The sequence below is a fragment of the Pogona vitticeps genome, chromosome 1 (assembly GCF_051106095.1).
Source record: "Pogona vitticeps strain Pit_001003342236 chromosome 1, PviZW2.1, whole genome shotgun sequence".
In the NCBI taxonomy this organism is placed as follows: Eukaryota; Metazoa; Chordata; class Lepidosauria; order Squamata; family Agamidae; genus Pogona; species Pogona vitticeps.
In genome coordinates this window covers 278,105,515-278,131,692 of record NC_135783.1, presented here as the reverse complement: position 1 = coordinate 278,131,692, position 26,178 = coordinate 278,105,515, and the positions used below count along the sequence as shown (strand labels likewise).

Genomic DNA, 26,178 nt, shown 5'->3' with positions numbered 1-26,178 from the left:
CCACAGGAGAGGAGGATGTCTTAACAAAGAAATTTTAAAAAAATTAAACTTAGCATAACGAACATCCCCCCAGCACAAGGTAAAAAACAAACAAACAGCATAACTCCCCCCACCCCAAACAGGAGAACAAATGTAGACCTACCTCTGGCTGTCCCTGAAGCAGCAAACTCCACTGCAGGCCACACAACACGAACACCACACGAACTGCAGGAGGGTGCCTTACCAAAGAAAAAGAAATTAAACTTGGCCTAACCTCCCCCCCCCCAAAAAAAAAACCCTGGAGAACAAATGCAGACCTACCTACCTTTTGCTCTCCAAAAACTTCTGGAAAATGCCAACATCACTGAAGACCACACCACACCAACCTCACCAAAAAGATGATGCCTAAAATAAAACTTGGCATTACCTCCCCCCCCCCCCCAAACACAGGAGAAGAAATGCAGACCTAACTTTTGCTGTCCCAGATGTTCTGGAAAAGTCCACCCACCAAAGGCCACACCACACGACAGAAAGGATGCCTACATTAAAAAAAAAAAAAAATCAAACTTGGCATCAGACTTTTGCATTCAAACCCCCACAACAGAAGCTACTGTATCCCCTAAGTTTCCCCTGCAGGGTACCCAAAATTTTAAATCACATTTCTGCACTTTTCTCCCATACAGAACCAATGCAATAGCAGGTCCAAATTCTCCCAGGAAAAAAAATTTAAAAAGGCAGTTTTAAACTTTAAATCCCAATGCAAGACTCTAGCCATCCCAAAAACACCCTGCAGTCCCCCCCCCCCAAAATAAGGATGAGACGTCTGCAGAACTCTCTCACACCCAAGGAAAGCAATCCAAGGGGAAAAAAATGTAAAGGCAGTTTTAAACTTTAAATTCCAATTCAAGACTCTAGCCACTCCAAAAACACCCTGCAGTCCCCCCCAAATAAGAATGAGACTTCTGCAGAACTCTCTCACAACCAAGGAAAGCAGTTCAAGGGAAAAAAAATTAAAAGGTAGTTTTAAACTTTAAATCCCAATGCAAGGCTCTAGCCACCCCCAAAACACCCTGCAGTTCCCCCCCCAAAAAAATAAGAATGAGACTGGCTGCATGGGGAAGCCAGGCTGCATGGGGAAGGGTTTTTAAACCTTCCTGGCACAAGGCACAATGCATCCTGGGTATTAACAGTTGAGATTTAAACCCAAACAACAAAAACAACAAAAAAAACCCTGCAGACTGGCACAAGGCACAATGCATCCTGGGTATTGACGGTTGAGATTTGAACGAAAACAACAGAAAAAGAAATACCCTGGCCAAAGTCGTCTTGCGAAACAGCGACCTTTAAAACAATCGTATTGCGAAGCACGGAACCCAAGCTGTCAAAAACATCGTATAAGCGAAACAGGGACTCAAAAATTAATCGTCTTGCGAGGCAAGGCCCTGAACATCGTTAAGCGAAAATCGCCCATAGGAACCATCGTAAAGTGAAGCGTAAAATCACTCTGAAAAAGTTGTCGTAAAGCGAATTCATCATTAAGCGAAGCAGTCATCTAGCGAGGCACCACTGTATTTGTCTTCAATGTGGAAGGGATTGTCACTCTCGAATTGGCCTTCTCAGCCATACTAGACACTGTTCCAAGCCCTCCATACAGAGTACGATACCCTAGTCTCTCGAGACTGAAGGATGCCTAATCTTAATCTTATGTTTAGGCATGCCCTGTGTTTGTTCTATAACATGACCTCTCCTGTTTATATAAAAAATGGTGCTCAATGGCAAGCTTGGTAATTAGCAAGCTTTGTTAAGCAATCCACTCAATAAACTTTAAGTGTAATTACTTATCCATGTAATTACCTGTAATTACCATGTAATTACCTTTACCTGTGTCTCTTGTATACTTATATGTACCTATGAATACTTATACATATAGTCCCAAAGTGCCTTATCTATTACATAATCCATAAAGGTAAAGAGAATCTCCCTGTCCTACAGTAAGAAAAGGAAAGGAAAAAGAAAAGATGGGTTCCAGAAGCCTCCAAAAGCAATTTCTTGACTTTCCCACAGGGCTGAAGATTCTTGCAAAATTGGCTATTATTTCATGTTTCCCTATGTGAATTGTCAGTGTCATATTTGAGAATTGGTAGTGCTAGGGAGTAATGACAGATGGCACCAGATGGTAAGCTGGGATGTTCTAGCTCCTTAAGTTCTCTCACTAGCATGAGCAGGTGAAAACTAGCCAGAAATAGATGCCTGAACTGAAGATCTTAATTTACTGTAACCTTTGCAAGTCAAAATTATAAACCATATTTGTGGAAGTGACAAACCAGGATCTGTGACCAGGTAGGCTTTTTGTTTCTGGGTAATTTAGCCATTCAAACTAGCTGAAGGAGCCAGTCAGGGGTAAGAAAGCCCATTTATGCTAAGCATTTTGCCTTGACATTCTATGTCAGTTTGGCCACTATATCTTCAAACCAAATTTATCACAAGAGCCTTTTTGATTCTCATCTTCATTTATAGAATTAGACTGGAACATCTAATTTTGACTCTTTGTAATGGGAAATGCTGAATGGTCTGGCATCACTGATCCTCTTACTATCTATCTGCATAGCTGGACAACTTAATTAAAATGGTGCTTAGCCAGGGAGAATGCAAGCCATTTTCAAGATACACCGTTGAGTTAAAACCACTCTGGGAGAGTTTGCCTTCCCCCACCCCCACTGCTGTGCACTACACCATGTTAACAGTCTGTCTAAAACAGGATTAGGCAGCTTTGTAGCCCATGAACCAAATCTGGAATCTTGGAAGTGGCTTCATTTGGCATCTTCAACCATCACCTCATCCTGCTCTTTTTTAAAAGAAGCAGTGGAACTGTAGAAGAAGGGAATGAGAAGTAACCAGGAGAAAACAGTGGTACTACAATCGGAGACCTTCAGACACATATCAGTTGCCTGTGTCTTGTCCTATTTTTTTCTGTTTCCTTACTGCTTTTCAAATGAACAGTTCATGAGTAGCACTTTCTGAAAGGAAATGTTACTAAATTAAGATAATAAAGAATAGACTATGTGACGTGCACCCTATTTCCTGCGTGCCCCCAGGTGGTTTTACTAACCCAAGGTACGCGAGCCACGATCTCTTTTTACTTCACGCTGCCACCAGTTGGTCCTTACCAACACAGTTTACTCAGATTGAGGTCCATACTCTGTGTGACTTTCAACATAAAACAGGTTTATTGATTACAGTTCATTTGAATAAATTGTTAAAAGACATTAAGGCATTCATTGGCTTCTTAATAACTTCTTATTTAACTTTCCTTAATTTCCTCATTCTCAACTGCCACTTTTAACTCTCCACAGCCTAACTGCCCACTTCACAGTTAACTCTCTGACAGTCAAGCGGCTAACTCCAACGGTCTCACTCTAACTTAAACCTCCCTTCTAGTTTCACTCTGGCTCCGCCTCCCAACAACTCCCATTGGTGCAGGCTAATACCATTACATATAGGGAAGGCAGGGTGTTCGCTACAGACTAGTTTTCAACTACTTTGGCAAAGTAGCCTGTAACCACATTATCAGTCAGCATGTGAATTATTGTGATGGACTTACTGTACCTGCATAGTAGCACATCTGTCTTATTGAGCACTACAGTAAATCAACATTCAACCTTTTAACTTTGTAGCTGGACTTCAGATCAGCACCACATTCGGCACAGATGTGACAGTCTGCTCTTGTGTCTTGCGCTGGTTTTTATCCACTGATTTTAATGTTCTAATTTTGTATTTTAAACTGTTTGATTTTTAATTTTAAATATCTGATGAGATCCTGTGATACAGAGCAGGCTATGAATATTTTAAATAAAATAAACAATCTTTTAGAATAGGCCTTCAGGGTATATGGGGGACTGCAGGAAGAAGGGGGTCACTAATTCTAGCAAGAGGATTGAGATCCAGCAAAAGGACATCATTGGATTCCGGACACTATTTCTCTACTGAACTGCTGGCTGAACTGGTAGCTGGAATTGAATTCTTCAGTTTGGAAAAACAGAAGATGGAATAGTGAAGAAAAATAAGTGTCAGAAGTTAGGATTTATACCCTGCTCTTATTCTCAATATAAGAGAATATTCGTATTACTCTAGCTTAATTGCCCAGCTCATTTAGCAGGATTTTAAACTAAATGCTTGCTTTCGGTCAAGGTTAATGATCGGCCTTGTAAATTGTTCCTTAGGTTTATCCATAAATCAGCCAACAGGTGGGGTTCAAACAGCAAAAGATCCCATAGCACATGTAGTTACTTTAGCATTTTGTGGAGCAACAAGACTAATGATTCTGTCAGATACCCATGAGATAAAAAAACATGCTACATTAATTTTGAGATTAAACTTTTTCACGAGTTAATTGGAGGTCCAGTAACCTCCCCACCTGAAGAAAAGATGGAGTGTAGGCTGTCATGTAATGTGGGCTCTCATAATCCGTGACCTTGCCGCCACAATAATATGTGTATAACTTTAGAAACAGGAGCATATTGAATTAGATCAGTAGTTCCCAACCTTGGGTCCCCAGATGTTCTTGGACTACAACTCCCAGATATCCTAGCCAATGCAGCTAGTGGTGAAGGCTTCTGGGAGTTTTAAGAAGAACACCTGGTGAACCAAGATTGGGAAACAATGAATTAGGTCCTTGCTTTTCTTTACTGCCCTTTTCTTTACGTTCTTCTCACTTCTCTAATGTAAAACCTTGCCTGCCTTCAAAGCGGAACTTCTGAAGAAATGAACTTCATATACATTCAGCCAAATCACCATTGCTTCAAAGGTGGTTGGGAAGGAAGTATGGTAGTCAGAATTAACCATAAAATCTGCATACATTTTAAACATAGATATCAACTTTTTAAAATCAGGTTATGTTGTGTCTAGCCTAATTATACGGCTCACTTAGCAGGATTTTAAATAGGATATTGAATTCTTCAGGTCTTAGTAACTGAGTTTTTGATACCAGTCTGAAACAGTTGCTCATACTCCCTTTTTCATCATAATGTTTATCACTTTCCAGTGAGGTTAAAAATGTGCATTTCAGTCAACTTTAGTTTCTAGTTTGAGGTATTGCCAGTTTTAAATTTCACCTATATCCATGTGATGCAAAAGTTATACTATCAGTTTTGGTTGTGGAGAGCTGGATTCGAATTTTTGACACAGCTGTGTACATGTTATATGGCTTGAGGCAAACACTGTCAATCATTTGTAAACCAAAAATGAGGGTTTTTTTCTTTCTAAATGTTAGAAACAAACAAGGAGAAAATAGTTGTGGTTATTTGTGCACCACATTTGATACCATTTAAATTACGTGTGCATTCCCAGTATTATTAGTGGCGGCAATGGTAATAACAACAGTTTTTCCCTTCAGCCTAAAAGGTTCCCTCATGCTTCTAATTTAAATGATGCAGACTAACAAGAGAAGGTGATGCGGGGAGAGGAGAGGAAAGTGTCATATGTAAAGTCTTGATTATTTTGTCAGCATGTGTGCTTACTCATATACACCAGAACTACATCAAGGGTTCTTCTATAGGCTCCTTTGCCATCTGCGATGGGCATGTTTAGTGGGGAAAGGGCCTTTTAAGGATGTCAGATCAGTTCTCCTCTGATCCCTGACAGTTTTGCACATGTTTACTATCCTGTTTGCTTCCAGTTTTTAGAAAAAGTTCAGAAGGCAGATTGATTGATTGGTTGATTGATTGATTGTGTTTTTACCCCTCCTATCTGGTCAGACGACCACTCTATTTTTCTACATATTTTCTCAAGAATATACTTTATATGTATTTTCCATAAAAGATGCATTTTTGTTTATCAATAATTCAATTTCTGAGTCTAGAGCTATGCCAGAAAATCATGAGCCATGCTCTTTACAAAATATAGAATTGTAGAATCATGATTGACAGAAGCAGTAGCTCCCAATCAGAAACCAGAGGTAACAATACAACATTTAGAAATACAAGTGCACAAGCAGGAAACAGTCCATTATGATACATATGAATAGCACATTCTGACATAACAAGCACTAACACTAACCTGTCTTCAGACTGATGAAATAGCTATGAATAGAGGCAAGCGCCATTTGTGATTTTTGTTTGTCTGTTTTTTCTTGGATTGCAAATCCCAGAATTCGCCATTCTGGAAGTTCCACCTGACAGACCCACACCTCAATTGTGTTCAGCTGGAGACAAGCCAGACTGGAAGGTTAGATGGTCCTGGTGGTTAGTTAGGTAGTACATATCAGGAAGGGGTTGGTACGTGGGATGTTTTCCATAAAAATCTCCATAGAGCCTTCTTTCTTTCTTTCTTTCTTTCTTTCTTTCTTTCTTTCTTTCTTTATTTATTTATTTATTTATTTATTTATTTATTTATTTATTTATTTATTTATTTACACTCTCCTTTCTCCTTAAAAGGACCCAAGGTGGCTTATAACAATTAAAAGAAGTATTTCAGTTAGTAACTGTCAGTATGCAATACTAAAAGGATCAATGAATACAATACCAAAAAACATAAATAACATCAAAATACATTTGATGCAGTCAGGCACAATGATCCATTAAAAAAAATAACCCATTTGGTAGCCATTCAACTCCGGGAAAGCTCGCCTTCAAAGGAGAGCAATGGGAACAGCTACAACTGCAGCTGAAGGACTGGAGAGTGATTATTTCCCATCATTTGTTCCACCAGTGCCCTCCTAAGTCACCACTGCCTTTTAAAAGTAGTATTATTGTGTTATATGTCCATGTCTGCCTTCTTGGATCCTTACTGTCAGGCAGAAAGGTTCAGCATAAATAAGGACAGTTATGATTCAACTGTGGTGTCTCAATAGTAGAACAATCTCTTGAATAACCCTTGCTTCATGTCCACTCTTTCTCTTTATTATAGTGCCAGACATAGCCTGTCTGATTTTATGTTGCTCTGATTTGGGCTTGCTTTTATAGTACGTTTTTTTTAAAACAACACTTTGTTGTATCTTGATGTTTTTTGCAAACCACCCTTGAATTCAATTGAATGCCAGTGTAAAAAAATCTTTAATAAATAATTACAAACACAAGAAAACATTGGGAACTGCCTATGTTAGGGCAAGGTCTAGAGCTAAGAAAATTGTTTAGTTTGTTTTCTTGCTTGTTCTGCTACCTATAGAATTCAGGGAACCATAGTCCAGAAAACATATCTTGCCCAAGCTCTGGGTGAGATAATTTTTTCTGTACCTCTTAGCATTGTCTGTTCTGCTTGGTGATGTGCTCCATTTTGTCAGACATTTTTTTCTGCGTCTCTGATCCCTTTAACTAGAATTGCAGTGATTGAATATAGGATCTTCAGCAAATCACATAATCTCTGAGTTATGAACCCCCCTAACTGTGCTTTCTGTTGTACTAGATATTCAGGAAAGATTTCCTGAACATGACAACATCAACATAGACTAGAACAAAACCATATTCCATTCTCATTTCCAGCAACATCTACATACTTTCTAACAGGTTGACGGTGCTTGAGGAGTATTCACCCAACCTGATAGAAACCCATCAGTGTAAAAATTTCTGAAATGAAATAGAGCAAGCTTCTTGAATTTAAATACTCGCCATTTCCAAGATCACCAGGATCAGTGATTGCAATTAGTAATTGTATTGTTAGGATAGGCTCTGGCTACAGTGACACATGCCTTAGTTACATCCCTTTTGGATTACTGTAACATGCTCTATGTGGGGCTGCCTTTGAAGACGATTCGGAAACTTCAGCTGGTGCAAAACTGCAACCAGACTGCTGACTGGGGTCAGCTACAGACAGCATATAATGCACCTGTTACAAGACACTGGCTGCCAGTTCATTTGTGGGCCCAAGGTCATTACTTATATAGCCTTGTACAGCTTGGGTCCAGGCTACCTGAAGGAGTGTATCTCCCTATATGCTCCTTCTTGGTGTTCAGCAACGGAGGTCCTCCTCTGGGTCCCATTGCCTGCACAAGCCCAACTGATGGGGACACGGGAGAGGACCTTCTCTATGGCAGCTCCCAGGCAATGGAGCACTCTCCCTTGGGAGATCAGGATGGCCCCTTCCCTGTGATCCTTTCGAAAAAAGCCAAAGACCCATCTCTTCAGGCAGGCTTTTAAAAAATTATAATTGAATCCATGAACCCCATTCTGGAAGATTTTATTAATCTTTTGTATGTTTTCATGTTTTAATCTTTTAATTGTATTTTAAATCATATATTGTTTAATTTATCTTTTAATATTTAACTTATTGTGTTTTTAAATTGTGTGAATTGTAATGTTGTGAGCAGCTTTGGGTCTCTTGTTGGGAGAAATGCGGCATCTTCATCATCATCATCATCATCGAGCCAGAGTGATGTAGTGGTGATGGTCTAGGAGACCTAGGTGCAAATCCCTACTTAGTCATGGAAACACACAGTAGAGATAACAATGGTGAAAAACATTCCTAAAATAATTCACATACCTTGAAAATTGTTTTAGTGTCAGCAAAAATAATATTCAGAGGAAATATTAAAAGTTAGTATCACACAGTGGCCAAACTCTTTTTGTGTAAATGTGCAAATAGAGGCAAATTAAGAAATCATCAGCGTTGCACATTGACCATATTGTACAATTCAGTGCACAACTGGTAAGTTTGTGTACAAAAGTTACATCATTTGCCCTATGCCAGTATAACTGAAAGATTTTGAGTGCTAGTGATGTGTGATGCTGTAATGTTCTCCTGACAAAAAAGTATATTTTGCCTGCCTTGCATCAATGTCTTCAATGTCTGCTGGTTTTTATATTGATGGAGCAAACTGGGTGTCAACTCATTCTGGAAAGGTACTGTTCTGTGTGTTTTGTCTGCCTTGTGAAACAGCTAACTTTTTATGATTAAATTGTGTTTGTCACAAGAAACTGTGTGTTGTCTTTTTGCATATTAGGTATGTGGAACATTGTTTCGTATTAATATTTTACAGCTTTTGTATTATTTTAGCTGTGTGCTTACTTATCCAAGGTATAAATCCATGTGAAAGTTAAGATTAATGGATTGTCACAGTGTGGGCTAAAAATTTCTACATCATCTTTCCAGCACTCTGACCTATAAAATATATCAAGCAATGGTGTGCAGAAGGAGTCTTCCATTCTGAAAGTAAAACCACTACTTTAAAAGGAATGATTGGTTATTTTGTTTTCTCACCACTGGGTGATGATCATTTACATCTGTGCCTCTAGACCTAGAGTTATACAGTGTTATCCTTTTAATGTCCTTAAATTTGTATGGCATTGCTGAAGGATACAAGATTTCCCAACACACTTTGCTCTCAGTATGAGCTGTTACTAATGACATATGATTTGGGGGCAGTGGGTCGAGAAGGACACAGATGAGAAATCCATGAATTTCTAAAGTGTGCTGCAGTGAGATATGTGTGATTTGCAGTTTAATGTTATATGGGATGGGAAATAATACCACCATGTAAAAACGAAATGACTCCGTAGGATTTGGTACACACATAGAAATTATTTTATTTTTGTTAGTAGCAAGGTTTAAGGAACTATCGCCTCTGGAACAATCTGCCTCCAGAGATTCATGCGGGCCCTTCGCTGGGTATTTTTAAAAACCAAATAAAAACATAGATGTTCAGGTAGGCCTTCCCTCCAGTTAATATTTGATTCTTTCCTCTTCTCTTTTTCTTTTTTGGTATATTTTTATTTTTTTCTTCTCCATCTTGAAGAACTGGCTTTTGATGTTATAATTTCATTTTTATATTTACTTATTGTTCCTTGTGTTTGTAAGCCGCCTAGATTGGTCGTAAGACCAGATAGGTGGGGTATTAAATAAATAAATAAATAAATAAATAAATAAGTAAATAAGTAAATAAGTAAATAAATGAGACCCATCACTGTTATGTGTTAGACTGGGTCTTTTCTGCTGAAGACTCTTTTAGCAAGATTATGTGGAAACCTGCCATGATATTTTAATTAATAATGGTCTTAACAAAATAAGGAATGGTTATACATTTGGGTCCTGAAAGTCAGTTGCTATGCAAAATGAAAGTTAGCAGAAAGTCAGATGGGGTTGCCATATTAGAGAATTCAATACAGATTTTTTTTTTTTACAATGTCAGGCTGCAGTTGTAGAAAGAATGAGAGCTGAGTCATGTATCCACCACAACTTGTTAGTTAGGAAAACTTTTCTGCCTCTTTGCAGCTCATTTCTGGGTACCATATGTGGAAATTCGGAATCTAGTTAAACTCAAAAAACAAATTATTAGGATAATTACACTGTTTTTGACCAGATGCAGGCTACTTCAATAGTGTTATCTTGGCCATTTGCTAGAGCTTATTTTGTACATGTGGTGGAGCATAGATTGCATGCATATAAATGCTGCATTATTAAGTTTCTCCACATTCACAGAATATTTGTCCTTTATCCAAGTAGCAGGGCAAGGGCAAAGATGCAGGACAACGGCAGGATGCAAAGAACTTGAGATTCACATCTCCTTCCCATTGCATGACCTTGCATATCCTGAAGGTGTTTCCCCAAATGAGAAACCACGCTAGAATGATATAGAATAGAGATGGATATAGAATAGAAACCACTAAATGGATATAGAATAGAAACCACTAGAATGATATAGAATAGAAACCATTAAAATGATATAGAATAGAAACCACCAAATTTTCCCAGGAATTTCTGATGAACCATGAATTGGTTTGTCAGTTTGTCTTTTTTTTGAAGACAGCCTGTGGCTGGTCCTAAAGGCAGAGAGAGCAGGCTAGCTGGGTACAACTGTGCCCGCAGGCTGTCTTTGCTTCCCCCAGCACTGATCAACTAATTGGTGCCTGCAGAATCAGAGAGGCCAGTCTAGCCTGTGCGGACAATTCCGGTCAACTAGCCTGCTCTCTCAGAGGCAGAGAGGCCAAGCTAGGGAGGGCAACGGGGACAAGACAAGATAGGGAGGTGATGGGGGGACAGTAGGAAGAGGGCAGGGGGTGGGGGCCCACTGAACTGCTATTCAGCAGGCTTGTAAGGAAGGACATTGAGCAAACTAGACTGCTGGAACAGCTTTTCCAGCACCCTAGCCTGCTCTTTGGGCCCAGGCCCAATGAAGGGACAGATTAAAAAGCTAAATATTCATCATTTCATATTTGTCAGGGCTTCTGGAATTGACAAATATGAAGTGACAAATATGGCACGAATCAGTGATTTCTGATGAATATCGCAATTTTTTTTCGTCCCCATGTCTAATATAGAATTATTAAACTACAGTGTATTTACTTAGGTCTGGTATGTTTTGTCTACACTTGAGTGCTTGAATATTGCTAATAATCCAGGAATGTGTCTGGACTGTAGGAATGCTCGAGTCAAAAAAGTATTAATTCAGGAACTCAAAAACCTTGCCCGATGCTGCAATTTCTAAGGTTAATAACATTCTCTTGTATAATACTTTCTCTAGCAGTTACCAACTGACATAAAAACCCCAAATACCAGTTTGTACAACAGCTCTCAGGTGTGCAAAGCCATTGATGGATCTCCTTTTGTTTTGAACACCACTCCTTCTCCACCAGAGTTGCCATACTTTTTCCCCCTGGATAGCCAATGAAAGCTTCCTGCTCCTTATAATTCTGAGTGTGCTTTAGCCTACAATGCAGTGGAATTTTCTTCCTCTCCGTTTCCACTGTCAGAGCCCCTAAAACTTCAGCAGTCATATTGGGTTTTATTACAGTTTAATTCTATGCATGTTTACTTAAAAGTAAAATTCCACTATGTTAAATGGGGCTTATTGTGAGGTAAATGTGAATTGCTTTGCAGAGTTAATGGGAAAACCATTCTTAATTAATGTTCAATTAAAAAATAATAATTTTAACACTAAAAGTTATTTCCATATTTATGGAGTGCAGCCAGCATCTTGTTAGTGAATAGCAATTTGATGCTAAGACATACATGCTTTCCCTCACAGAAGTAGTTATCACCAGCATTACTTCGACCAGCCACGTCAGTAACAGTTGTTGTATTGTTAGCAAATTAGAAGCATCAATTTTCTTTAACTTTTCATCAGTAGTTGTCACCTTACTTTTTTCAAAAAGGGGGAGAAGAGAAAGAAAAGAAAAGAAAGGGGCAATACTAAACACTAAAATATAATGAACACATGAGCTTTCAAGTTGTGTGGAACTCTTCATCTGTTTGAGCATTGCAGAGTTGGGGGGCAGGTACAAACATATCCAAAAAATCATCCTGGGTAGATGTTGAAGCTCTAGGTCTATACTTAAACTGAAGTTCCAAGTTGGAACCTGCAAACTTTAAACAATCCACTTGATATGCAACAGTAGTGTTAGGATTCAACTCAGAGGAGTTGAGTGTCTCTATAGGTCAAAGGATACTTGTCATTCACCATATCTTTTGTTGCCCTTTATCAAAGTGTGTAGCTAAAACTTTGGTAGAAGAAAGGGTACTGATTTAGCAGTAGTTATCAGGTAAAGCAACCTTTCCAGCATTTGTTTTCTCTATGTATTCAAAATGTACTAGTCCTTCAGGATCTTAGTTCACAGATGCTGAATTGTCATGTTTACAAGTTTAATTTTTCCTCAATATGTGCTGTAGCTAAATTAGTATTTGGTTTATCTCCTTGGATAACAATAATCTGCTATACCATCACAATTTTTAATAATTTGTCTGTTCGCAGTGTATCCTGACATCTGCACCATTAGCCTGGTGGCTATAGGTGATCTTAAGAAACATGCTGACAGATTCGCTTTTTGGGATAATGTGTATGGTTTCAGCATGTCCTGCATGAAAAAGGCCGTTATTCCAGAAGCAGTTGTAGATGTTTTCGATTCAAGCACACTTATATCTGAAGCTTGTGTCATCAAGGTACTGTAACAAATAATGCAGATTTTAAAAAGAGTTGTTGTTAATTCCATTTGTATTCTTTCCTTTCATGCCAAGGCAATTACATGAAAATTATGTACGTACACGTCTGACCTATAGTAACAGAGAGCCCATGGTAGTACAGTGGGGTCTCGACTTACGAACTTAATCCGTATTGGAAGGCAGTTCTCAGGTCGAAAAGTTCTTAAGTCGAATCTGCATTTCCCATAGGAATGCATTGAAAACCATTTAATCCGTATCTGCTCTTTTCGTCCATAGAAACTAATGGGAAGCTGCTATTCCACCTTCTGCCACTAGAGGGGGATATTTTTTCTTTTTTCCTTTTAACCTAAAATAAAAGGAAAAAAAAAGAGTTCGTAACTCGAATCTAAGTTCGTAAGTCGAGTCCATATATTCCTATGAGAGCAGTTCGTAAGTCGAAACGTTCGTATGTCGAGCCGTTCGTAAGTCGAGACCCTACAGTAGTATCTTGCAACTTTGATCTAAACCACTGGTTCTTAACCTTTGTTATTCAGATGTTTTTGGATTGCAACTCCCAGAAGCCTTCACCATCAGCTCTGCTGGCTGGGATTTCTGGGAATTGCAGTTCAAAAATACCTGAGTAACAAAGGTTAAGAACCACTGATCTAAACTATTTGGATTTTGCATACATGACTTGGAAATCCATGTTTAAAATGTAATTTGTTATAGTTCTAACCCCACTGTATGCAACTATATATTTGCAATTATAATTATTATCAGTATAATAATTTGTAATTAGAAAAGGGAAATATGAGCTTGTTACAAGTGATTAATCTTTTTGAACTGAATTCATCCGTCATTTCCAATTAGAGCACACCACAGCATTTGTGGAATTTCTGTAAGTATTATAAATACACTCTGCATTTAATTAAAAGAATCTGTTCCATTTGGGATTAGCAGTTGGATTTCAGTTGTTGCTGTTGGGGAAATGAACTGGTTATGAGTGTCAAGCTTGTTTCATAGCACATTTTCTCATGTTCCACCTTGACCACCAAAAATTCATAAAAACAGCAATAAAATGAGAAGCTGTAATAGGTACCTGCTCATTCCATATTCAGTTTCTCTATTTTATATGTAGTAGTAGTATGTCAATCCTGATGTAGAATTCTGTTTGTTCTACCCATAACAATGTTATGTGACTCTAAAAAACTATCTTTAAATCTTAAAAAAACTTTTTTGCTTATTTCCTTCCTCTGATTTATTTCTTTAGTCTTTGCAGTTGCATTTAATGATGTTTATTTTAATTATGTTACAAACAGAAAAAGGCAGGGGGGAAAAGTGGGGTATTCAAATGGCTAACTGTTGGTAGGCGAAGAGGCTGCTTCTTTGTAGCTCTTTTGCCCCAATGGTTAGAGTGAGTGCGATCGGAGGAGGCTTCAGACTGCCTGGTAAGATAAGGTGCTGCTTTTTGCTTTTTAAAAACTGTTCTGGGTGGGTTTTGCAGCGTGGTTTTGGGCTGGGTGGTGGAATTATGTTTCTATACTGTGATGGGTCTGGGGGGGTGTTGTTTACTTTTTGGGTTTTTTCCCCATTTCCGATGGGTTTTGGGGGTTTGTTTGCTTTTTGTTTTTTTCCCCATTTCCGATGGGTCTTGAAGGGTTTGTTCGCTTTTTTGGGTTTTTCCCCCCTAATTTCCAATGGGTCTTGTTTGTTTGCTTTCTGCTTTGCTTTTTTTTTGCATTTCCAATGGGTCTTGCACAGTTTGTTTGTTTCTGCTTTGCTTTTTTTTTTTTTTTCATTTCTGAAAAGTCTTGCATGGTTTGTTTGCTTTTCTTTCTTTTTTTCCCCTTCGGCCGGAACGAATCAATCGCGTTTCCAATGGGTCTTGCAGTGTTTTGTGGGTGTTTTTTAGTGATTTTTTTCTTCGGCTGGAACAAATTAATTGCATTTCAGTGCATTTCTATGGGAAATGGTGCTTCGACTTACAACCATTTCGAGTTACGGCCGGAGTTCCGGAACCAATTAAGTTAGTAAGTTGAGGCACCACTGTAATCTTTAAATTTTACGCATAGATTTCCTCTGCAACATGTAGTAAAATTAATAAAACTACCAGAGTCCATCCTTATGAGTAAACAATCAAAATCAATACCTGCTCTATAAAACTGATGACTCTGGAAAACCTAGGAAATTATTAAAAAGTACACAGTTTGTCAGATGATGACTAAGAATATAAATTGAGCTCTGAATCATTGTTAATATGAGGGGATGTGCTTGTCATGCTCTGCTCGGCTTCATAAACATCTTATAGTTTTTTGTAAGTTTGAGTTGTGTATGTTATGAAGCAAATTTCTAATCTGTAGGTGAGCAGTTGCTGATTATTAGTACTGGTTTGTACCATCATACTTCTGGGCTGGAAAGAACACAGTGAATCACTTAGTCCATGTCTTAGGCAGAATAATATGTATATAGCCTGACCTTCAGCCAAAATACCCAAAAGACAGTTAACAGTAATAATGTTGATCAAAATGTAATGAAAAATGAGTGCAAAAATGCAACAGTACGAGACACAACCAACAGCACTTAACTTTCAGAATGGGTTTCATAATAGTTCAGCTTTCTGTTTGATAACTATTTATTTTGGTACCTCCTTTAGAATGGTTGCAGTCATTCTGTGAATAACTGTATACTCTGAATGTATTGAACAATTGAAGGCCTGTGTACAAAAGGCTTCACCAGTATGTACAGTTGCAACTTTGAAATACTGGTTATAATCCAGAAAATCTCTTAAGAAAATGCCTAGAATAAACACTCCAGATGAAATCTCAGCATCAGTCACAAAACTGGAATATAAGAGACTAATAGGATACCAAGTGAAGTTTCTCCCTCCACTGAAAAAATCTTTCTCCTGAAAACTGCATTGCAAAACAGTCTTGGATCTTATCAAGCAGCTTTAGACTGCAATTAAAAAGCTGTTTGGTCTTTATGCAGGTTTAGAGGTTGGTCGTTAAAGAGGTAATAAAATACTCCATTTTTGGCTCAGGCTTCACAAATGAACCAATGATTTGCAACTATTTTTGTGAGTAGGTTGCTTTTAAGAATGGAGATTGAATGAACCCTTGACTGATGGTGCTTTACACCTATAGCTCAGAAAATTCCTTTAATAAGCTGTGTGTCAAGGTGGCCTGATGTCAGGTTCTGTTGTTACAGATAGAGCTATTTTTACACTCTTAAATTAGTTGCGGGTGCCCACCCCGAAATCAGGGAGAGGCACATCTTTTTGGCGCCACCCCAGGCTGTAGGGTTGCTACGTGTTTCTCTTGCATGTTGACATGACTAATCTTATCTGATTTTTTGATCAAGTAACTGCCTTGGTAGACAGCAGGAATGCTGTAGACATATCTTGACTTCAGCAAAGCTTTTGACAAAGTTTCCCATGATATTCTAATTAGCAAACTAGGTATGGGCTGGATAGAACAACTGTCAGGTGGGTATACATTCAGTTACAGAATAGTATTCAGGCAGTGCTTATCAATGGCTCCTTCTCAAACTGGGACAAGATAAGTGGGTTACCACAAAGCTTGGTATTGGGCCCAGTGCTCTTCAACATTTGTATTAATGATTTGGATGAGGGAATGCAGTGAATACTTATCGGATCTGCAGATAACACAAAATTGGATGGAATAGCTAATACCTTGGAAGACAGGAACAAAATTCGAAAATACCTTGATAGGCTTGAGCACTGGGCTGAAACCTAGGGAAAAAACAAACACACAGTTACAAGATGGAGGATACTTGGCTCGGTGATACTATAACTGAGAATGATGCAATGTGACTGCAAAAAAGGCAAATGCTATTTTAGACTGCATTAACAGAAATATAATCTCCAAATCCTCTATTTGGCAGTTGTTAGGCCTCATATAGAGTACTCTGTCCAGTTCTAGACACCGTACTTAAAGAAGGATGCCAGCAAATTGGAACAAATTCAGATGAGGGCAACAGGTATGATCAAGGGACTGGAAACCAAGTCCTATGAGAAAATACTAGAAAGAACTGGGCATGTTTAGCCTTGAGAAAAGAACACCGAGGGGATATATGATAGCATTCTTCAAATACCTGAAAGGTAGTCATACAGAGGAGGGACAGGATCAGTTTTTGATTGTCTCAGAGTGCAAGACACACAACAATGGGCTCAAGTTACAAGAAGCCAGATTTCAGTTGAACATCTGGAAAAATGTCCTAATTATTAGAGCAGCATGGCAACAGAACCAATTAGGATGGTAGGCAGTGAGTGTTATAATGCTGAGAAAACTGGACAAGCATTTGTTAGATCTGCTTTAATTTGAATTCTTGCATTGAGTTGGAGGTTGCCCCCAATGGCCTTATAGGTCCCTTCTAACCTCATTATTCTATGGTTTTATGACTATTTTATTGTTTTCTTTCCTAAGCTAAGATAGTTTTCTTACAGGTTTGTAGTAAAGGGCTGACTAACAGCCCTTTTTTTAAAATAATAATTTGTTTCTCAGACTCACCTCAGTCTTGCACTGTCTTACAGCGGATAGACTGCCATGTTGTATCTGTTCCAGAATTACAGTGCTCATCAGACTTCACCCTGAAGGTCATGAAGACTTCAGTGTGTACGGTAAAGATTTTATTTAAGAATTCCTTTGGACTCAGTGCCTCAGTTTGGATCACTTATATTTGCAAATGGAAGTTTGAATTCAGTAAACTTCAGGTTAGCTTTTAACATGACAGCAGCCCCTTCGAGCAGTGTTTCCAGTCTTTGGCCAATGTATACAGTCTTTCCTGTGGTCTCTCTCTCCTGTGGTCTGTCCTGCTTTACTTCTTTTAAGTCTCTTCCTCTCTCCTGTCATCTATTATTTCCATTAAAGAAGTCTCTGTTCTGCCTGTGTTTATTTTCTGCGTTATTTCGCTCTCCACTTGTCACAGGTATTTCCTTTATGTTTGGGTTTGTTTTTTAATTTCTTTCTCTTCCCATGCTTTGATCTGTTTTTGCCCTCTTCATAGGGAACAACTTTAAGCTTACTCACTGCATGTTCTACCCTGGGAACTCACACTTTCAACAAAGAAATATGCATATGTTTAGGGCTTCTGCATATGACATTGCTTGCATGTTTTTAAAGATCTGTACAACTTTGGGATATAGTGTGCATCTTCCTTTTCAAACTGATAGGTGTATTTGTTGATTTGGGTGCACTCCCACCCCCAGTTAGTAATACAAGTGATATGTTTGTTATTCATGTTTGATCAAAGCTTTGTAGTGTTGCTCAAAAAACAAAAACAGTTTGTCAGGTATTAGGCATTCATCATGCAATATTATTGACATCTTATGGCCAGAATCTCCACTCCTTTTGTGATGGAGTATGGCAGTTTAGTTAGAAGCTGGCAGCCCATTTATCATATCAAGCTGCCTAACCTTGCAGTAAATGAAGAGTAACATCTATTATTTGTATTGGGAATTTTGGAGATATCTTAAAATGTAAGTCTGTGGTTGGATACATTTTTTTCCTCTAGAATGTTCTATTTAGATTTTTGGCTTCTTTTCTAAAATATTAGAACAAATTTTATTTGATGCCAAGACCTTGACACTTTCTACTTTTGAAACAAAAAGCAACTGTTGAAGGTTATTCTTGAAACAGAAAGACTGTGGATTCAGGTCATCCTTATTCATATTTAATCAGAAAAGTACCCAGTTGAATACTCAGTAAGTTGTAGTTGATAGAGTGACAGACTAGGACTCAGGAGACCTGGGGTCAGCCAGGGAAACTGACTAGGGAGTGTGGCATTGGAGAAGCTACATCTTACATATATCACTTACCTCCAATTCCAACTAAGGTACTGTACTCTAAAATCTTACTTGATGGCAAATAACACATACAAGCCCACTTTGTTTAGTGGGATTTTCCCCAAACAAGTGTGTGAAACTCTGTAGCCCTAGGTGCTTAAATTGTTTCCCTTTCAGCCTGTTATGGGGAGGAAAACACAATGCATTTTCAGTTTGTAATAATGTGCTGAAAAAGGTAGCAGGCCATAGAATATGTGCAGTAAGCATGTTCCTAAGATGACTTGGTGGGGGAAGTGTCAGTAAGGGGAACTCTAGGTGAGAGTGACCATGTCCTTCTAGAATTCTTGATTTCAAAGGAAACGAAAGCAGACTGTAGCAACACATGTCTACTGGATTTTTAAAAATTTAATTTTAACAATCTCAGAACAAGGATAAGTAAGGTCCCATGGTAGGAGATCCTAACAAGAAAAGGAGTCAAAGAAAGGTGGGAACTTCTAAAAACAGAAATTCTAAAGGCATTACAAACAATTCCAACAAGAAAAAAGGGGGGTAGGTGGCAAAAAAGGCCAGTATGGCTTCACAAAAAGCTCAGGGAGGACCTAAAAACCAAAAAAGATGTGTACAGGAAATGGAAAGAAGGCCAGGTCACCAAGGATGACTACAGACATGTAGCAAGGAAATGCAAGGATGGCATTAGGAGGGCAAAAGCTGAGAAAGAGCTGAGGTTGGCTAGACACACGAAAAGCAATAAAAAAGAATTCTTCAGCTATGTGAGTAGCAAAAGACAAAAAAAGACATAGTGGCACAGCTCCGCGATGGAGATGGATAACAGAGGACAAAGAAAAGGCAGAGGTGCTCAATTCCTGTTTTAGTTCAGTCTTTTCCCATAAGACAGAATATGAACTTCCAAACAAATGGGAAGGGCAAGTGGTGGCAGGATTGGAGCTGGAGATAGATAAAGAAATAGTCAAGGAATACCTTACTTCCTTGAACTAGTTAAAATCTCCAGGGCCAGATGAACTGCATCTGAGAGTACTGCATCCAAGAGTACTGAAGGGACTGGCTGAAGAATTCTCAGAACTGCTATCCATTATTTTCTTGAAATCACGGGAAACTGGTGAGGTGCCAGAGGATTGGAGGAGAGCCAGTGTTGTCACTGTCTTCAAAAAGCGCAAAAAAAGAGGAACCTGGGAACTACAGGCCAGTCAGCCTGACATCAATCCCAGGCAAAATTCTGGAACAGATCGTAAAACGGTCATTATGCAAGCACCTAGAAAATAATGCAGTAAGAACTAGAAGCCAACACGGATTTGTCAAGAATAAATCCTGCCAAACTAATTTGATCTCAGTTTTTGATCAGGTCACCTCCCTGACAGACAGAGGGAATGCTGTAGACATAATATATCTTGACTTCAGCAAAGCTTTTGACAAAGTGCCCCATGATATCCTGATTAGCAAGCTAACTAGGTGTGGCCTGCATAGACCAAGTGTCAGGTGGATACACAGTTGGCTACAGAATCATACTCAGAGGGTGATGATTAATGGGTCCTTCTCTAACTGTGAAGAAATAATAAGTGGGGTACCCTACGGCTCAATCCTGGGCCCGGTGCTGTTCAGTATTTTTGGATGAGGGAGTACAGAGAATGCTTGTCAAATTAGCAGATAATACCAAATTGGGCGGAATATCTAATACCTTAGAAGACAGAAACAAAATTCAAAATGGCCTTGATAGGATGGAGTCCTGGGCCAAAAGCAACAGAATGAAATTCAGCAGGGATAAGTGCAAAGTACTGCATCTCGGAAAAAGAAACCAACTGCACAATTACAAGATGGGGGATACCTGGCTCAGCAAAACTGTGAGCACGAAGGATCTTGGAATTGTCGTAGATCACAAGCTAAATATGAGACAACAGTGTGATGTGGCTACAAAAAATGCAAATGATATTTTAGGCAGCATTAATTGAAGTTTAGCTCCAAATCCTGGGAGGTGCTAGTTCCCCTCTATTCCACACTGGTTAGGCCTCACCTTGAGTGTTGTCTGTAGTTCCAGACACCACACATCAAGAAGGATGCTAACAAATTGGAACAAGTTCAGAGGAGGGCAACAAGGATGATCAGGGGGCTGGAAATCAAGCCTTATGAGGAAAGGCTGAAAGAATTGGGCATGTTTAGCCTTGAGAAAAGAAAACTGATCATTGATATGATATCACTTTTCAAATATTTGAAAGGCTGTCATACAGAGGAGGGACAAGGTCTGTTCTCAGTCATCCCAGACTGCAGGACACGCAACAATGGGCAGTTAAAGGAAGCCAGATTTTGGTTGAATCTCAGGAAAAACTTCCTAACTGTTAGAGCACAACTCCGTTATCTTGGGATTTGGTGAGTGCTACAACACTGGAGGCATTCAAGAAAAACATAGATAATCACCTGGCAGATATGCTTTGATTGTATTCCTACATTGAGCGGAAGGTTGGACTTGATGGCCTTATTGGCCCCTTCCAAATCAATTCTCTATGGTTCTGTGATTCTAATATAGTATCTTATTGTTTCAAATGGAGATGCAGTGGTTCAACACCATTGTTCTTTGTAATACTGAATTCATTGGTTTCCATGCCAAACCTTTGGGCCTCTGACAGAGATGATAATGGGGTCTGCATACTTGGGGAGTCCCCCAGATATCCCCACCCCCCCAATAGTCAAAGACTATGCCTACTTATTTCCTTCTGGGAAGCATGGATTGTTGAAAGTATCATTTGCGGGAATGAGATGATAATGCAAGTAAAGGTACCCCTTTGAGTCCCTAAAGGATTGCAATAATGTAGATGGCAAAGCCCAGCAGGTGCATACTACAGGAATGCCCTTCTGCTGAGCTTTGTTCCTACCCAAACACACCAAGTAACAAGATATTACATATCCCATTACCTTCTGCTTTGGGTTCTTTTTAAGGAGAAAAGTGGCATGGAAACATTTTAAATAGATAGATAGATAGATAGATAGATAGATAGATAGATAGATAGATAGATAGATAGATAGATAGATAGATAGATAAATAAATAAATAAATAAATAAATAAATAAATTCCATTGTGCTGCATTGCCTCAGAATAGGTAAGCAGTTTGCTGTTTACTTTAGACTCCAATCTAAAGAGAATTGGCTTCTAGCACTAAACTGCTGAGATTTAGCACTAGGTAAGAGTGAAGCAGCTCTTCTAGCGCCGGAGCTTGACGGTCTTTTACTTTGAGTGAAATTTTCTAATTATTTCACCTCTATGATCCTTCATAGACTCTAGCTTGTAAAGAACTTTTTGTTAAAGGAGTAAATGCAACCTTAATTTCTTGCCTCCAAGAATGAGAAGCCTACCCATCTTGACTGATAGGAGATAGCTTTGCTTTTGAGTTCGTCGTGAAGAATTGAAGTTATGTAGAGTGAAACTAAATGCAATTTACTTCTAGTCAAATTTTGAATAATGTAATAGAAAGCCTGCTTGAATAATTCTTGGAATGTGCTATTCTAATTTTGAGATGCAAAATGGCTTTACACATGTGCTATTCTAAAATTAGAATGTGCCTATTCTGATTTGAGATGAAACATTTTATGCAGCAAACAAACTAAATTTTCTTCAGAACCCTGCCATGAAATAATCCAGTACTTTCAAGATGCTGAATCATTTTCATTTTGGAAATACCATTTTTAAAATTAAATTGGGTTTTTTTTTTCTGCTGCAGGAACATAGTGATAGTGTGTTTGTTCCCCACCCCACTCCACCCCAGTTGCAAGGCTTACAAGCATTTCATCGCCATGGTTGGATAAACTCCATCAAAAGCACATTATCCTCCTACTTCTGTGGCCAGCTGCCTAATTGTATCTGCTCGAGGTGCATGCTGTTGGAACACGATACTGACGAGAAACAAAAATGATAAATTGCTCCCTGCAGCTGATAGCAATGATGGCAACTTTTAATTTCCTTTTCCCTAAGTGAATTGGTCAGATTGCTTTTAATGGTTTTTACAGAGGGTTGTATAAATCAGATGGGCTTTACAAAGTGGACAGAAGGTTTCTCCTTTTTAAAGAGAAGGCTCAGGTAAATGAAGAAGCCAATATTAGCCTGTGCTTCAGATTATCCTTTACCACAAGCCTGACATTCAGGATAACCAGTAAGTAACCTGTGCATGTTTCCAGTGAATTTTTGTGACTTTCAGTGTTAGAAAGGTGTCCCTCACTCACAGTTGAACAGCTACATGTTTCATAGAACTGCAAATATTTCTCTTGTACAAGAAATTATGCTGATTATTTTTGTCCTGCCCTGATCTTGTGCCTGCAGCTCTTGAATTGGCAGTATTAAGGCTACTGATGCTAATTATGAGTGTGTTCCCCTTAATAGACTTAGACAGATTTCTATATTGAGCCAGCTAACCTGGCCTATACTTCAACGTCAGCTTGGACTATGAATTGATTTCACAGGTCCATATGCAGGCTTAATGATCACATTTGCAGCTCTAGTGCTCCTCATTTTCCCTCCTGTATAGCTGACTTGGTTTATGATTAGGAGAAATTCTGGGGGAGAGGGGGATGATGTGGTCAATTTTTACATCTCATTAACTTACTAGCTCTTTCTTTGCTTGCCTGCTTTTCAAAACAACCCGCTTCCTGTCAACACACAAACACCAGTTTTATCTGTTTTTGAGATGCTGAGAAGGTAGAATAATAACACTCTATTGCTGTGCGTTTATTTAAACCTAAAACACACTCTTAATATGCGTGTCAGACCAGAGCCTTAGTTATATATGACTGTTCCCATTCTGTTCACTCTCACAGTCTCGACAGGTTCTGTTCAGGGAGTTGTGTTTGATAGACTCAAACAGAAAGGCTGGATTCCATCATGATGATGACTCTGGGGATCTTCGGTCATCAAAGATGGGGCCGAAAGGTGAAGAAGAGTAACATTATCATAGAAGAAACAAGCATAATTTCTTGTGTGTAAAACAAAATAAGAAAACTTTCAAAGAAGAGCCTTGTGGTGCAGTGGTTAAACTGCAGTAATGCAGCCAAGACTCTGCTCATGACCTGAGATTGACCCCAGACTCAGGTATCTGGCTCAAGGTTGACTCAACCTTCCATCCTTCGAAGTTTTGTAAATTGAGTACCCAGCTCATGGAGTGGGGGGAAGCAGTGTGTAGCCTGCATAATTAAATTGTAAACTGCACAGAGTTCTTTTAAGTGCTATGGGCTGGTATACACACAGCATACTTTTGCTTTAAAGACAAATTATTTTTTTAACTTCATGTCTTTCAGTTGTATGTCACTTCATGCTGTTTGAATTCCGCAGCTTAAAACTGGCACAGATTTAAAGTTCATAGATACTAAGACAGTTGCTGAAGATAACAACAATTAACAAAAGGTTAACATACTTCGTAACTGTTCATTTTCTGATGGAACTATCAGAAAATAGCTTCCCTTGAGGTCCCACTGCTCTTCTCAAAGCCTTCCCCCTCCTTAGGGAGCTGTACTTGAGGCAGGTCTTTCTTGGTGCTTCCTTTCGCAGCAGGGCAGCGAACTTCTTGGGGGAATGCTGGTCGAGGTTGCACTTCCCAAGAGGTTCCCTTGGCTTTTGCTTGCCCAGTGAGAAAGGTGCTGGACAGCCTGCAAAACTCATATTGCCACACATACCCGTCCCTGAACCCCTTTTGCTCCTGTGACACTCCTCTCTGGGACATGTTGAGCCAAATACATGTATTTTTCCGAAGTTTTTCCAAAATGTTTGGGATATGCGGCGGGGATGCCCAATCATGTCCAAAACTGATCCCTTAGACACAGCAGACTGTTGCATTTCTTAGTCTTTAAGCTTTTCTTTAGTAGAGTAGAAGAAATGCTCTGAATTGCTAAACTATTAGCAGTTTCTGTTTCCAAAAGCTTTACAAAGCGTCCTGTTACTACTTGCATTAAGTATTGTAGCTAATTACAGTATATATTTTGCTACTGTTTGGGAGCAAAAGCCCTAGTAATAAATAGACCAGAGAGAGAATATGTATTCCATTCGCTGTGGTGATGGGAGAGAAATAGCTGAAAACACATAACCTTCTATTTTTCCTTGCTGATTTGGTCTCACAGTATTTAAACTGTAGCCTTAATTTTACTTCACTTGTTTCTGTTACATTAAGCATAGTTGTGTGAGACTGAACTGCAGAATATGACATGTATCCCTAGGTTTTGGTGAAGAACGTTTTGAGAAAGTGGGAAGTTGGTTCTTTTCCAGCGTCACTTGCTGCTGCATTCAAAGGGCTTGAAAAATCTACTAGTCCACTCATCTGTGACAAGTGAAAAAATGCTGCTTCACTAACCACACCTCCCTCCCTCCCTCCTTACTCTCAGTCCCTGTTTCTCTCTCTGATCCTGCAGTCCTCCCCTCCCCCTTCCAATTGCAAAAGGAAAAACAGCCCTCTTCTTGTGAGAAGAGAGTTGGAGTGGCAGAAGATATATATAGCTCTGCAGGAGAATGTAGAATAGTCTCATGCTGGAGAATATGGAGATTCCCGGCCCCCCAATTTCAACCCAACGACCTGGCTCCTTAAGAGGCTGGACCTTAAGAGGCTGGACGCCTTTGCTTTCAGTTTTATTTTTGCTGGAGGCATTCAAAAGAAAGGCATTCAAAATGCAAGCTTCATGACCCAAGGGCACGCAGGTAATAAAGCAACCCAACTCTGAGGGTATATTTATTTTGGGTTTGTACGCATTGTTATGTAGAAAGTGCCTAGTTCAAATTTAAATTTAAGTTTAAGTTTAAACATAAATTACAAGGCTATAGTCTGGGCATGTTGACTGGTGAAATTTTTGACTGACTGGTGAGACATTCTAAAGTTTTTCAAGCCCTGTGCATTCACTTTCTTTCTATATTTCTTTTTCTTTCTATATTGCCCTTCTTCCTATTATGGGATGCAAGGCAGTTCACATATTATTGAAAGATAAATGAGTTGGCCTTGGGCAAGCTGCACAAGCTTCACATAACATTCCAGTCTGATTCTAGTCCTTCTTAAGACCTGATTAGTCAGTTTATTGTATCACCACATCGACAATTCCCTCAGAGCCATTTAGAAATATGAAACTCAAAACATTAATTTTTATAGTAAACCCCAAATGAATTAGGTGAGATGGTGTCAGAATGTTGGAAGTATCCAAATGCTAAAAGCCACCAGTAAAACACAATGACACCAACATATAGGTAAAAATTGAGTCCTGAATGCTTGCCGTGAGATGGAGGTCCCCAAAAGAGTCCCAGAAGGTGGCAATTTGGCCCCCTCTGGCCCCGTGGGGGAGGCAGGGTGAGCCTCCAAAGGGTCCTAGGGTGTGTTCCAGGACCCTTTGGAGGCCCACTCTGCCCTCCAGGGGCCAGAGGGGTGAAATTGCCACCTTCAGGGACTCTTCTGAAGCTTCCCAAGCCTCAAAAGAGTCCCAGAAGGTGGCGATTTCACCCTGCTGGCCCCGTGCAGGGGTGGGGTGGGGTGAGCCTCCCAAGGGTTCTGGAAAGCTCCCACCCACCCCCATGGGGCTTGTGGGGG

General features: G+C 39.2%; 1 protein-coding gene across 3 annotated transcripts in view; it reads left to right on the top strand.

Annotated features, from left to right (window-relative positions):
* Positions 1 to 26,178, top strand: part of PRMT3 (protein arginine methyltransferase 3) — an 88,465-nt gene that overhangs the window by 47,277 nt on the left and 15,010 nt on the right. For all 3 annotated transcript variants that reach the window (XM_020782870.3, XM_072985888.2, XM_072985887.2), the window contains exons 12-13: positions 12,656 to 12,843; positions 17,375 to 17,461. In XM_020782870.3, coding sequence (XP_020638529.3) covers positions 12,656 to 12,843; positions 17,375 to 17,461 — 275 coding nt within the window. The remainder of the gene's footprint in view (positions 1 to 12,655; positions 12,844 to 17,374; positions 17,462 to 26,178) is intronic.